Raw genomic sequence first — 13,775 nt, 5'->3', positions numbered from 1 at the left:
GGTTATGTCAAACAATCGAGACGAGGCTGAATCTAGCAGCCCGAATTCGCAGTCAAATGTTCTAATATTCATTCCAATAAGGTAGTGAAGTCAGAAAATAAAAATTTAGTAAAATACCTTGAACCCCTGATATTTTTATATAATTATGAGGATAAAAACTGCATTTTTCTCTTTCCAACAAGTTGAATATGTTTGATTTCTGACTCCTGCTGCTAGCTTCAGCTTCATACAACCGAGCATTCTTGTAACCCTCCAAATTTTTTTTTATGAATTTATGAAACGAATTATGATTATTCTGCGACTAATCTTCGCTCACTTGGACTGTAGATGCTTTAACTATCGCTTATCCATTGCGATCTGCAGCGTCAATTCGATGTGGCCTTTCATAAACTGTAACAGTCTTGTTGTAAGCATTTAAAGATTGTTCAATAGCTGACTAACGAATCTTGTGTAACATGTCTGACATTATGCTAAAGAGCAAAAATAATCGCTCATTATTTTGTTACAAATCTGGCAGTTGAAAAGAACCTTCGTTTTTGAATTTTAGAGTTCGCGTTTCTCAAGAAGCTTTGGTCAAATTACAGAGACTTTATGAAATCTCGAAACTTTGAATATCTGGAACATATCTGAATTTACACTAAATTTTTAGTGTTGTGATTTCAGAATTAAGAGAAGTCATTGGCTGTACTAATCAAAAGTCAATATAATTTACTGTTCATTTGTTCAGAATCAATATTATGTGAAAGAACTCGACATATTTATAGATTACTAAATATTGAAGTTAAATTTATCTTTTAACGAAATCTTTAAAATTTAAAATAACTTTGAAATGAATTCATTCATAAAATATGTGGCATATTTTGTTTTATTACAATGTACTGAATTAAATTAAATCAAATTAAAACAATCCTAAGTCTGCGAAGTAATGATTTTTCTTAAAAATGCATCGTTATATCGAAGTGACAAAGTTTGACTTTATCCCATTTTACCATTTTTCATTTACTTCCAATCTGAGAAAGACGAAATCTGTGCTCTGCAGTATAGGAACATATCTGTTAGGTTTCACCATGGAAGAAGCGAAAGAGAAAATCAGTATCCGAGGAGCCGGAGAGCATTGGAATGGTTGCGATGGGTTCGGTTAATGGGAATGTCATTCTCTATGATGTAGCGGCTGCCTCAGTTAGTAAACAATTGGAGTTGGGCCACACGGGAGTAATAACAGCAATCGACTGGTCAGATTGTAGCGGCTTGTTCACAGCTGCGGAAGACAAGATGATTGTTCACTGGAATATCCAGGACGATTGCGTCAAGGCCAAGTTTAAGTCTGGCAAGGAAAAAGTGACGGCTATCGCTGTTGTTCATGGCGAAAATTCCATCATCTCAGCTGGAAAAACTATCAAGTGGTGGGATTTGTCTAACCAGCGTGTCATTACGAGCTTTACGGGACATGCCAGTTATGTAACTTCCCTAAACCCCATAAAAATGAATGGCAAAAGTATCTACCTTATCAGTGGAGCCAGCGGCGATAGGCAATTGAACATTTGGTCATTGAATAAGGTAAATTTCTCATTGATTTCTAAGAGTTTTCGATTGCTATACAAAATTTGTCACAGATATTGGAATTTAGGTTTTTACTTAGTATGGATTTTGCGCAAGATTGATTTTACTTGTCCAGTAGAACCAGGTTATCGGCTACTTCACCCTTATATTTTATTATTCAAATGCAGGAAAATAGGGACAAGAACTCTGTGGCTATATTAGTGATGCAGGATGAGGCCACTTCGGTAACAACGCACGTTGTCGCAGACTCACAAGTCGAGGTATTGGCAGTGACAAGGTCTGGTAAAGCCCATTTATTCAAGCATCAACCAAATGGGCGAAGTTCCAAGCCTCTTAAACCGACACTTGACGTTGTGGTCAATTCGAGTCGTGGTCAGAGAGAAAGTGTTCAACAGATTCAAATTTTAACTGCTAAATTGACGGTAGACTCGCGGATGCTTTTGGCGTATGGTTCATACCTTAATGTATCCTTCGAAAAAGTTACGCCTGATTTCTCAGAGAAAGTACAATGTCTTATGAGGCTTGGTGCAAAGATATCGAAGGAAAGAAATGAGCTCGCAGTTTCCAAACTTAAACCTACGGAAGTCGATGGAGAGGTCCAATATTTAGCCACAGGTAATATTTTAATTTAGGTGTAAAGAAATAACACTATACATATATTTTACTGCAATATTTTGCCCTTATTGTAATACCCTACTATGATAAATATGAATAAATCGTTCTATTCATTTCTTGAAGATTGCAAATGATTGGAATGTCTGCATTACAGCTCCTTTACTCTTAATTTTTTTTCCTTTTTTAGGAACAGCCACTCCAATAATGAAAAGGAGTCGATCGAATGCTGCAGGTTCACAATTACCAATGGAAGTTAGATTAGAAAATCTCAGTTTAAAAACAGCAGCGAATACACCAGGCGAAGCACCTACAAAAGCTACCAATATGGCGCAACTACTCATGCAAGGTTTACATAGCAAAGACAAAACTATACTTCGCGACGTCTTAATGAGGCGGGATGAAACGTTGATCAAAAACACGGTATCTAGGTTACCAGTCGAGACGATTGCTCCATTGCTCAAGGAACTCACCATCTTGATGCAAGGGAAAGCATACACGTACGTTCAAATTTTATTTGACGTTTTTCTTAATACGACGTTATGCTCACTGCTCGCTGTTTTAGGACCAAAATAGCCATCACCTGGCTGAAAATGTTGGTTCAACAATTTGCGGGGCATTTGTTGGCCTATCCGGACATTGGTGATTTATTGGGACCCATTCTAGGTACTGTGGATGCAAAATTGAGCCTGTTGCCACAATTGTGCAGACTTAAAGGGCGTGTTGCTCTTGTCACTGGACAAATCACACAAGCTGCTGAAAAACGGGAAAGAATCAACGAGGAGAGTCTCCTCGTTTATCAAGAGCCAGGTTTGTTTTGTTGATTATGAAATGCCGGATGAATGGTCATAGTGTGATTGAAAAACATGATCCCTGATACTGCGGTTTGATGCTCTATGTTACCACTCGTAATAACATATTGATTTGAAGAAACCAAATTTTATTGCTTTATATATAAAGCTTTAAATATTTTCCAGCTTATTTTTCTTTCGATTTCAATTTTCTTTACAATTTTGATCAATATTTAAAAATGCGGCGTCATTGTGCAATGAGATGAATGAAAATGGAAGTTGATGTAAAAATCAACGAATATAAAACATAATTAATTTCTGATTTTTTAAATGGATTTTTAAGAAAGATACTTTGACTTCTGAATCTCGATTGAAAGATTGGCGTATTACTTCGAAAAGTTGCATGGTTTTGACTGTGGCATGTTGGATGAAGCGTATATTTTACATCGTATTCGAAATTGATATATCATTCGACGCAAACTGGTTTTGGAACTGTTCTAGGGAAAAGTTAACATTCATTTGAGAATTATGAAATTGTATGATTAACGCGTAAACTTTTTTTTTTTTTGCGAATAATACCGCATTTATTTATTATGTTACACGAGCGGTCAAATTTTGATTTGAATAGATTCTTCAGACGACGACACTGAGGTAGAGGAACTGGCATCTGGAAGTGAATCAGATGATATTTGGGAGGAAGCTTCTGACCAAGAGGCAAACCAAGAAGCTGACGAAGCGAATAATCAACCGGGCGATGATGATGAGGATGACAACGATGAGAGTGACGATGACGAAGGTGACGACAATGACGATATATCAATGTCTAGTTGAACTTGTGAAGAAAACAGAAACAAGTAAAATTGGGGCAAATTTTTTACAAGGAAATGTCTGCTATTTCTTTCGAGTAAACCTTTTGAAATCACTTTGCCCCCTTGAAATGAAAAAGGAGGAACGTGATGTTGATTAACGAATCTTCTTTCTTTTACCAGTAATTGAATGTATGATATAACAAAAGCCCGAAGGAGCTGGATAATTTCACTGTTTCGTAAAAGACTGCGAATTAATTAGGGCTAACTTATGTTGACGTTGTTTTTTTTTTATTTACGTTGATTCAGTGTTCGTTCAGTATAAAACTTGCTGCATTATATTTTTTTAAATGTAAATATAAATTGTAGATCTTTAAACTCGTTTTGTGGAAAGAAACAAATTTACCAAATTTTCTTATTTCCTTTACCGTTTTCACTTTTTACTGACGCTCTTTTTTTTGTAAGTAACAAAGTAATTAAAGTATACAGATATATCCACTTTAAATTTTAAATTGTAGCCTCTTCTGTAGAACTTGTTCAGGCTAATCGTCGGTTTCATTGGCTGTACTTGTGCACCAGGAATTCTAGGAAAATCACACCCAGTGCGAGCCAAGTGCAGCCAGTGAAAGACACTACCAGTGTTGCAGATTCTCATTGAAATACGAAAATTTACTGAATTCAAAGAACCGTTGCTAATTGTAGTATACAGTTTGGGAAAATTAATAAAAGAAAGAAAATTTCATAGGTTTACGTACATATGTGCACATTATATTTTTATATCATCGAACTGTTATCAATTTACGAATGAGAAGCTATATGAGTAAATTTTCGCCTACCCATTATGAAAATATATCCTCTAAATTACGTTAGACACGTAACGATCCGGATTTTATATGGGTTAGGCGAGTCTATTCCGATTAAATAATGTGAATAAACAAGAATCTATCTAATTGAATGTTGTTTCAAAATATCCGAATCTTCAAAAACCTTGTCTACTTGTTATATCTGAATAACATTAATGATTGGTATCACTCGTGCAAAGATAGAAAGTTCGTTTTAATAATCGGTATTTTATTCATTTTGTTCATTACGTTTAATACTCGTTCCATTTTTAAATATAGACTTATTCAACACAAATGTGTAATAGAGTTATCGATACATCTATACCACACCATTAAAACTATACTGTAAGATGACAAATCTTCACTTTTCAAGTTATTGCAGGATACATAAAAATCTATAGGCATATATAAATATCTGACTTCAAATTTTTATGTGAGTTTCATACGGTAATGTAAATATGTTGGTGACCATTGATTTATTTGAAAGAAAGAAATATTTCACTCTAGAGCTTTTTCTCAATTTGTAACATGATTTATATTTTAGAAACATTGAATGAATAAGTGCCAGTAGTTGACTGATTTAAAATCATTGTAATTCTGTTTAGAATATATTGATCAAGAATTATCAGTGGTAAAAAATTATCGTTTGAATAAAATGTAATTGAAATTTTTATCAATGTAAACATTACAGTATTATTCTCGAGGCGCAACATTTAAGTGGTATAACTGTATAGATACAAGAAAATAAATTACGTTGTACATATACGTTTTGATCGTCTCCAAATACATACAATAAATAAAATGATAATGTATCTAGTGAGTACATTATTCGAATAATATTCAGGATATTTTTTTTTTACTTACGTTAAAATATCTAGAATTCAATACTGAGTTTGTGAATATACATATCTAAGAAAACGAATGTTAACGGTATGATATTTGGACTTAGCAGTTCTAACCTTATACATTCTAGTTTTATAATAATTATTAAGACTAACGTAACTAATAGTTTAATATGTGCAGACTGGGTTAGACCTGGTTAGTACATACACAGTGTATGCTGTTTATAGTAGGACACTCTTTTGAGAACTTTTTCTTCTGGCTTACTTATAATGATCATGTCAGTCGTTTGTAAATCAACTTTTAAACCGCTACTTTCAATGTCCTGCAATTTGTTTCTCACGCCCGTATCTGAGGTCATACGTGTTTGTGAATAAACACAAGTTTTTCTTTCCTCTCATCACAAATCGGGACTTGAACTACCCCGGCGAACGTAACGGTTGAAATAATCCGGTCGCCAACACTTGCAACTTCCTGGTACGAGGAACCAGTCGTAGTACAGTCGTACCTGTAAACAAGCAAGTAAAACAACATTTCGTTAACATCACAGGTCAGTGAAAGAACTTGGAAACTATTTTTTTCGATGACGTGACAAACATGGCGTCGAAAATTCAGAGTCGAGAAAATTACTTTCATATGTTGTGGTCTTTTAACTGCTTAAGATTTGAAAATATGAATGTTCACAGCCATGCAGGCGATAGCGAACCGATACAAGACTCTACTTTTAACTCTCGAGAAAAGAACGAGCAGAACGCGAAGGCTGAAGTTGCGAGGTGGGTCGTAGATGCGACCAATATGGCGACCACTTTACAATTGAAATCGCGATATCGAGAAAAATCATGCACTGAACATGAGCATACACAGGTATGTATGTATGATGTACGTACCTGAAAGCATCCCATGTCATCAACGCCATCGCAATGCTGTTGTTGCTGTTGCTGGAACTGAGACCCACTGTTGCTTCTGGCCTCACTTTCGCCCGCGCGTTTCTGCAAGTACTGTTGATAATTTTGGAAATCGTGAACCGGCGGCGGGGATCCAGCAACGGGTTCCCTGGGTCCTGGCAATCTGGCGTTTTGATTTTCCTCCAAGAAGGTGTCAGGGTAGAAGATTTCCGCCACCAACAAGCTAGTCCATCTGGGCGACGACAGACACCCGCCGTCCAAGTAGTGGCATCTGGTTTGCCTATCCGATAAACAACATGAAATTATAAGAATGAATTGCCCCTATAATAATTGTATCCCCATAGAACGTCTCAAGGAAACAACCCGGTGTACCCTATCGATGCTTCGTACTCAAGACCGTGAATTATTCACTCACATGCATCTGGTGATTTCGATCGTCTGGGTGAAGTATCCTTCGTATGGTATTTGCACAACGTAACGCCAAACGCCTTGATAATTCTTGGCGAATACCGGTGTGGCGTACTCGACCTTAGCGGGACAAGGAGTCGGCGGGCCTGAGTATTCGGCTGGTGCTTCCTGCGGCGGTGTTCTCTGACGATATTCCGGTGTCGGAGGATCGTCTCTGCGTTCTGCAGCTGCCGAAGCTAGAGGCTCACCCTGAATCGCCTTGTAGAGCATGCAGACTCTGCATGCATAATATACTTGGTGTTATGACCATTTCCTTTAGGCTACTAAAACCGTTCCTAAACTGTATTTGTTTCCTTACTTTATGTATTAATACTTACACGCCACCGCCACTTTCACAGAATTTTCGCCCAGTCCTCGTCGCATCTTTTTCCGCCGCTACGGGCTCGGTTTCCGATGCTGCCCTCCCAGCCGCGTCTGTATTCGTTGCTGATCTTTTAGTTATGCTACGTTTTTCATCTGTATCGACACTGTGCAGTAACAAAGTGAGAAATGAAAAATTACCAATGCAAATCAATTTCTGGGACAAAAATTGTTAAATAATATGTTGTATGATATAATCATATCGCACTATGAGTCGTTAAAGATACAATCGGATCCGAAATCTGTTTCTATCTTATTAGATTTGTTTTGATATATTTAAATACAATTCGATGTAATCACATTTCGCTAAGCTGTGGGTTTAGTCATTATGTGTAATGTCATACAGGTCAGTGTACGGTCAGATGTGGAATATCACACATAACATTTGCCGTAAATGTAAGAATAGCCGGGTAAAATATGAGATTTGACCTAAATAACATGCAATTTTTCAAAATATGACTAGAATGGCCGTCGTATTTGGACATTGATATTCAAATCTGATTGTACCTGTATGGTCATATTTGGCATTATATTACGGATGTAGAAATATAAACATTGAAAGAAAAACTTACGAATTTTGAGAGAATGGTTCTATCTTTGCCACTTTTGGCAGTGAGTTGTCAGCCTTTAGGATCGGTAGAGCCTTGCTCAAGAACTTCAAGGTGTGATTGCGCAACAGTTCGCTGAAAGAGTTTTTACTTGATCTTAATCGCTGTTTCTTTTTTTGCTACAACTGTAACCCGCGATTATCTGGACTTATTCAACGCTCTCGAATCTACTTGTTACCAGTGAATTGCGCGATGTTATATCGGTTATGTATTACTATGTATGTTTCATACTCTTGTTAATTAAACTGAACGATTAATCTTCACCGATATGATCAATGACCTCTGCTATACAGATTCGTAAATGCAATGAGTAATGGTTATTATACTTTAAATGATTATTTTTTTGTGTCAAGAACTTTGGCATCACTATAACGGATCAAATTTACTCAGTATAACAAACAAGCACATAAATAATAAAAAAGAAAGCTGATGATAAGAACTAAGTTTCTGCAGCTGTGTTTTGTAATAAGGTCTTATCGCTTGGCGAGAAAAACAAAAGAGTGAAAATATATTATGCAGAATATCGACCTATCATAGTAAGTTAATTATTCACGCGATATGTGAGAAAAATTCTTTGCACCGTAGTTATTTGTAATATACAGTTAAGGGTGGTTAATTTTTTTTACTTCTTTTCTTTTGTTCTTACGTGCCATTCGAAAAATTTGTGACGAATACTGAAAAAGATTGTCGTAAAACCTGGAGGAGGTGGAAAAATATTTAATGGTCGATACCAATTATTATAATATTTTTTATTTATTCTTATGTGTACACTTTACGGACTTATATATATATTAGTTTAATTTTTTTAGTATCGTGGTCCGATTAATCGGTCACCAATCAACAGCAAACCGTGCCTAACAATTCCGCAGTTGTCTGTTCTCGTCTTTTATCCGGAAGATTAATCGTCTCGGAGAAATTTGGATAACAGTTTTTGCTACCGAAAGAGGAGTATCATATCACCTTTAATGTCTCTATTTCGTTTCCAGTACTAATTTTTATGAACAATGATTAATTAGTCCACAATACGAAAAAAAAATAACAAACTAATCAAGTCCGTAAGGTGTACACATAAAAATATATAAAAAATATTATAATAATTGGTTGCGACTTGTAAATATTTTCTTACTTCATCCAGGTTTTACGACATCTTTTTTTGTTTAGTATTTGTCGTGAATTTTTTGCTTGGCATTTTAGAGATAAAAAAAAAAAAAATTAAAAAGTAACCACCGAAATCGAAATCAAGCGTTTTAGTGTTTTTCGAATCCAACGAAACAGAACGACAAAAATAATATTAATACTTATAGTTGGAATAATAATGCAATTGATGTTATTGTTTTCTTACAAAGGGTACGAAGAGCCGAGAACGTTTTGCCGCATGGGATTTCGCGGTATATATCCTTTGTTCAGATCCCCGCATATGTTATGGACCGAGACGAATCCCTTGCCCTGTTTTCCGGGGTCTGCAAGATGAAAAATAAAGAAAAATTGAATTTTCTTGTACCCGTTTGAGGCGAAGTATTTGCCACTGTTATTGAACTGGGTGACAGAATCGAGTTTATAAATATAAAACACAGTTAATCGTACCTTGGCATTCTTTATCGCTGTCCATGTAAGGCGGCGGTCTAACTTTTGGTGGTTCGGCATTCGGAGATTCTACAAAAGCGTAATAACCCTCCGGAGGTTCGCTTTCCTGTACCGCATCCTCGTTTTTTGAACGGTCGAAATTTGGCTTAGAAAAATCTTGACCCTCCGCCGAAGCGCATATCAGGACTAGCTGCAATCAATCGTACAATATCTGACCATATAATAAGGGACGTATAGTTTCTTTATTCTCAGGTTCATATATTACGTATTCAATTCATTTTCCGAAATTTCTGAAAATCTTAAACTTTCGGTGACTTCTTAGGTAGACGAAAATTTCGCTCATTTATTCTAGAAAAAATCTCATTACATCATTTACAGAAAAAGTCTTCTCATCTCGTTTGCGAGATATGTACCCTGTACATGATTTCACATGGAAAAACTGATTAATTCCGTGCAATTACGTAAAACGATCGAATATCTGAATATCAAATTAGCTACGGCCACTAAAAGCTAAAAATAATCGATGTGTAGATTAATCGTGTCCAAAAAAATAATCGAACACGATTCGATTGAATTGATAAAAAGTAATCGAATCGATTATTTCGTATTTTTTTCAAATGGTGCATACGGAACCAAAATTTCGTAAATTTCAGTTTGTAGTCTTAATAGCGGAAAAGTGTTTTCGATTTGATTTATAGTTTGACACAAAATATTTTTCAACTTCAAGTAAAAATATTCATTCATCTTTCACTTATTATATAAAATAGGTACTTAGAAAGTAAGACAATGATAATAATCGATACTTTAATCGCACGAATTGATATTGTATTGCATTGTTCATGGGAGTGAAAAACAAAAACCGATCGTGAGAGAAAATAATCGAGTTTGAAAAATCGATTATACTCGATTAATCGTGATAAAATAATCAATTATTTTCGGTCATTCGTACGATTTATTCCTATAAAGCATATGTAAATGCGTGGCACGGAATTCCTGTTAATCCTGATCACGAATTGCGGTTCGGGCGTTCGTGGTACTGAATCATTGACACATGAGTATACCTATATAACGATAAAGTCGACGAATGCCGCGTGCGCAGAGGTATGCGAAGCCTCGTTTCGGTTAAGGGCAAGCCAGCAGTCGGACAGACACAAACATGACCCGTGTGCGGACGTTTGTTAACATACGGATCTATGCCGTTGAGTTGCTTTAGTAACGGTACCTGGTCCACTGACTGCGGCTATACATACCTATATATTAATATTACTGTTTGTATTGGAACGTATTTTAACAGTGGACGCATCGTTGGTTCCCTCGAGGTCGGATAAGGCGAAGCACCGTTGGACGAGTTTGTGAATGTTTTCTCAGAAAATACCTTGCTCCGATTTTATCGCATATTTCATGGCACCGATGAAAATTTGCATTTCAATCGAGGGAGTATTGATGAGGAGACGGTTGAAAATGTGGGTGAATTTCGAGGGATTAATATCTCGATAACCAACCATTCAATTTCATTAGACATTGTTTTATTCAAAATTATGCAGATCAAGCTTTGTTTCAGTGTTAAAAAAAAAAAAAAGAAAATTAGAATCAGTTGATAAGAAGCATTGTTGTTGACAGTGACATGTTTTGCGGTGCTCACTATATCCCAAAAACTATCCAAGAGTAGTCTCCAAATCTGAAGTAAATAGGAAGCAAAACATGTCACCGAGCGCAACAGTTGCGGTTATTGTCAATGATAATGCTGCCTATTAACGGATTCTCATTCAAGGGTAATTGAACACAGCTGGATCTACATGCTTCTGAATACTATAAGCTTCAATTGAATTTAACAATTGATTGTTAAGCTATAAATTTCCAAAATTTATCCAATTTTTCAGCTGTCTACTCTTGAATACAGGATGGTTTCGAGTAAACGTTGCGGTATGTTGGGTTGCTCACAACTGCGGGGAAGAAATATCGGTAAAACAAACCTACCGAGTCATAATCACTTGAGTCAAGTCAAGTCAAATATAAATTACTTCAACTTGACTTCGCAATGCGATCGCTGGATTCTTCAGCATAGGTTATAAACAACGAAACAACGGCTTAGCCGAATTCGCACAACTTGTCAACACTACTTACCGATAACTCGGTAGGTCTGTATTACCGATATTTGTTCTCCCGAGTAGTAGGCAACGCAACGTACTGCGGCGTTTGCCCCGGAAACACCCCGTATTCTCTCTTAATGAAATCACGTGCGTTTCGAATAAACGTGACAATTATCTTTTTTCCACGTCTCATAATCAATTCAAAAATGTTGCATTGAGTAAATTTTAGCTATTCAACGCTGCGTTTTTTTCCTGTCATACTTCGCAACGATTCTTCTGCTGCGAGAACGCAGAGCGTCAGCTGGCATGTGGCGAACAATCGTTGTAACTTTTATTTCATAGATTTTTTTCAGTCTGTGAAATGGACTTTTGACATGTACAGCGTAGTTACGAAAATTTTTACTATATACTTATAATTCTTACAAATAAATAATATCAACTTTCTCGGAAATAATACAGGATAATGCATAATGTACACCGTTCGTCGATTTGATGCGAGCGATTGTTTGGATCAATTACGCGTTTTAAGCATGCAGTTACAAGTTACGCAATGTGATTTTGCAAGTAAAAGAACTTTCACGTAGATATTGGTATATTACATACCTACATTATACATGCCTCTATAAGGCGTATAATAATATTATATTATACCGTAACAACATTATAGTACGGAAATGAATGTCGTGACTTTGAGAGGAAGAAATTTCAACCTACTTACACGTGTATTATAACTTCCTCGCATAACTTATCATCCATCAGTTCTGGGCCGGTTTTGCAGTGTTACGCACGATTGGCTTTGCATGTGTTGTATCATATACCGTACGTGTGACATAGACTGCGTGGATTGACGAGGTGCTTCAACCGGTAGCAGCATACCAGTTACACGAGCATTCAAGTCCATTAATAAAATTTCTAATTTTCTTCACTTTTTATGTGACTACCAAACCAGATACATTAAGGAGAACCGCAATTTGAACAGCTGAGTTTACATCACTTTATATCGCGGTTGCTTTACATGAACGGAAAACTGGAGTTGTCGTTGGTTTGTTGTTCATTTAATTAGATAGCATTAATATGCGGTAAACGTGTCAGGAAGCTGGTCAGTTGCTTGACCACCTCAATTTATTTACCGTTTTTCATTGCGGAAATTTCTTTGCAACTTGGCCTTCTTTTTATCACGTGGAACTTGTTTTTTCGAACTGATTTTAGCGCATCTAAATATCAGAATTAAATTACTTATAATATTACAGTAAATATATAAAAGCTTTTGATGAGTGGGTAAAAATTTTACTGTGCGGATTTGAAACATCACTAATTTTTCCTTGTCACTCTCTATTGATAATTGAACGGTGAATCTAAAATTTGGCTCTATTCTAAAGTATAAAGTGTAGCTAACTCACTTGACGAACACAAAATCAACCAAAACCTTTCAATAATCAGCTTGTTAGATGTCATAAATGAGTACTATAAAGTTTTTCATCTTTGACCAAAAGTCTGGTCATATAATCGTTTTCAAGTTGCGATTGGAAACAAAAAAGAAACACCTGTAGTAATTGAAGGTGATATTTACCGGAGGCTTAAGTCAATAAAAATTAGGAACGCACGATTCTGGCTAAAAAATGAAAATCGGTGAGATGCATCGTATAACTCGCGTACCAGAAAATGTGGTGCAATTGGCTAATGTTTTAGTTGATAGATACTAAATGCTATATTGTCAAGCACCGATGGCGTTTAGACATTTCTGTAACACTTATTAGTTGTCATGTGGGATAGTTTACTGCGTTGTTCAGAATAAGTGTCATGTGAATTGGAACTGATCTGAGAATGAGTGTTAATGTGGATAATAATCTAAATAATCTAAATAATCTAAATAAATGGAAGTACAGAATGCATATTTCTTATTGAAACCATGCATCGGATTCGACCTCAACGTTACCAAGATGCGAAATGGAGTTTTAATATCTTTGCTAGAATTTACTGCAATGGAACAATTCTAACAATGAGTACTGTGGATTTCCGGGGATACGAAAAAAAGAAATTTCAACTCACGATAAAGGTGCGAAAATTCATGATGTCAATCTGGCTGGTATCACCGTGAACCAGAAGTGATACAGATTTGTGGTGTCGGCGTAGAGTAAAGAAGTTGATCCTCGGGTGATTATCAACGTCACTGGAACAAGCGGACTCAGTCTCTTCTTCTGAGGTCTTCAGTCCATCGACTTCGGAAAGACTAAGCTCGTCGAGTCTAGACCGATGGCCCCGTTTACGTCCCCTACCTTTCCTCACTTGCCCTCATCCTCAATCGGTGG

General features: G+C 36.2%; 3 protein-coding genes across 3 annotated transcripts in view; 2 read left to right on the top strand and 1 right to left on the bottom strand.

The window, feature by feature from the left end:
* LOC107219077 (WD repeat-containing protein 43) overlaps positions 1-4,497 on the top strand; it is a 5,129-nt gene extending 632 nt beyond the window's left edge. Inside the window, exons 2-6 of the mRNA XM_015657156.2 lie at positions 1,060-1,557; positions 1,728-2,175; positions 2,363-2,672; positions 2,738-2,982; positions 3,592-4,497. Of these exons, the coding sequence (XP_015512642.2) occupies positions 1,060-1,557; positions 1,728-2,175; positions 2,363-2,672; positions 2,738-2,982; positions 3,592-3,794 (1,704 nt within the window). The 3' untranslated portion in view covers positions 3,795-4,497. The remainder of the gene's footprint in view (positions 1-1,059; positions 1,558-1,727; positions 2,176-2,362; positions 2,673-2,737; positions 2,983-3,591) is intronic.
* LOC107219076 (protein fem-1 homolog B) overlaps positions 1-7,867 on the top strand; it is a 23,677-nt gene extending 15,810 nt beyond the window's left edge. Inside the window, exon 12 of the mRNA XM_046744549.1 lies at positions 7,816-7,867. Within this exon, the coding sequence (XP_046600505.1) occupies positions 7,816-7,852 (37 nt within the window). The 3' untranslated portion in view covers positions 7,853-7,867. The remainder of the gene's footprint in view (positions 1-7,815) is intronic.
* On the bottom strand, positions 5,472-13,775 carry LOC107219078. The gene is made up of 8 exons (XM_015657157.2): positions 13,516-13,775; positions 9,377-9,566; positions 9,135-9,252; positions 7,757-7,867; positions 7,142-7,291; positions 6,772-7,041; positions 6,339-6,636; positions 5,472-5,959 (listed from the first exon to the last, which is right to left on the bottom strand). The coding sequence occupies exons 1-8, from the start codon at positions 13,534-13,536 to the stop codon at positions 5,852-5,854; spliced, it is 1,266 nt and encodes a 421-aa protein (XP_015512643.1). The 5' UTR covers positions 13,537-13,775; the 3' UTR covers positions 5,472-5,851.

The sequence above is a fragment of the Neodiprion lecontei genome, chromosome 7, assembly GCF_021901455.1.
Source record: "Neodiprion lecontei isolate iyNeoLeco1 chromosome 7, iyNeoLeco1.1, whole genome shotgun sequence".
NCBI lineage: Eukaryota > Metazoa > Arthropoda > Insecta > Hymenoptera > Diprionidae > Neodiprion > Neodiprion lecontei.
Note: the sequence above shows the minus strand (reverse complement) of the source record. Positions and strands in the feature narration are given on the sequence as shown.

Bases quoted from the DNA above. Each gene is read 5' to 3' on its own strand.
- LOC107219078 (XM_015657157.2), bottom strand. From the start codon at position 13,536: ATGAATTTTCGCACCTTTATC. The intron at 9,253-9,376 runs GTACGATTAACT...TTCATCTTGCAG, and splicing joins CAGCGATAAAGAATGCCAAG to ACCCCGGAAAACAGGGCAAG. The intron at 7,292-7,756 runs GTAAGTTTTTCT...GTTACTGCACAG, and splicing joins GAACCATTCTCTCAAAATTC to TGTCGATACAGATGAAAAAC.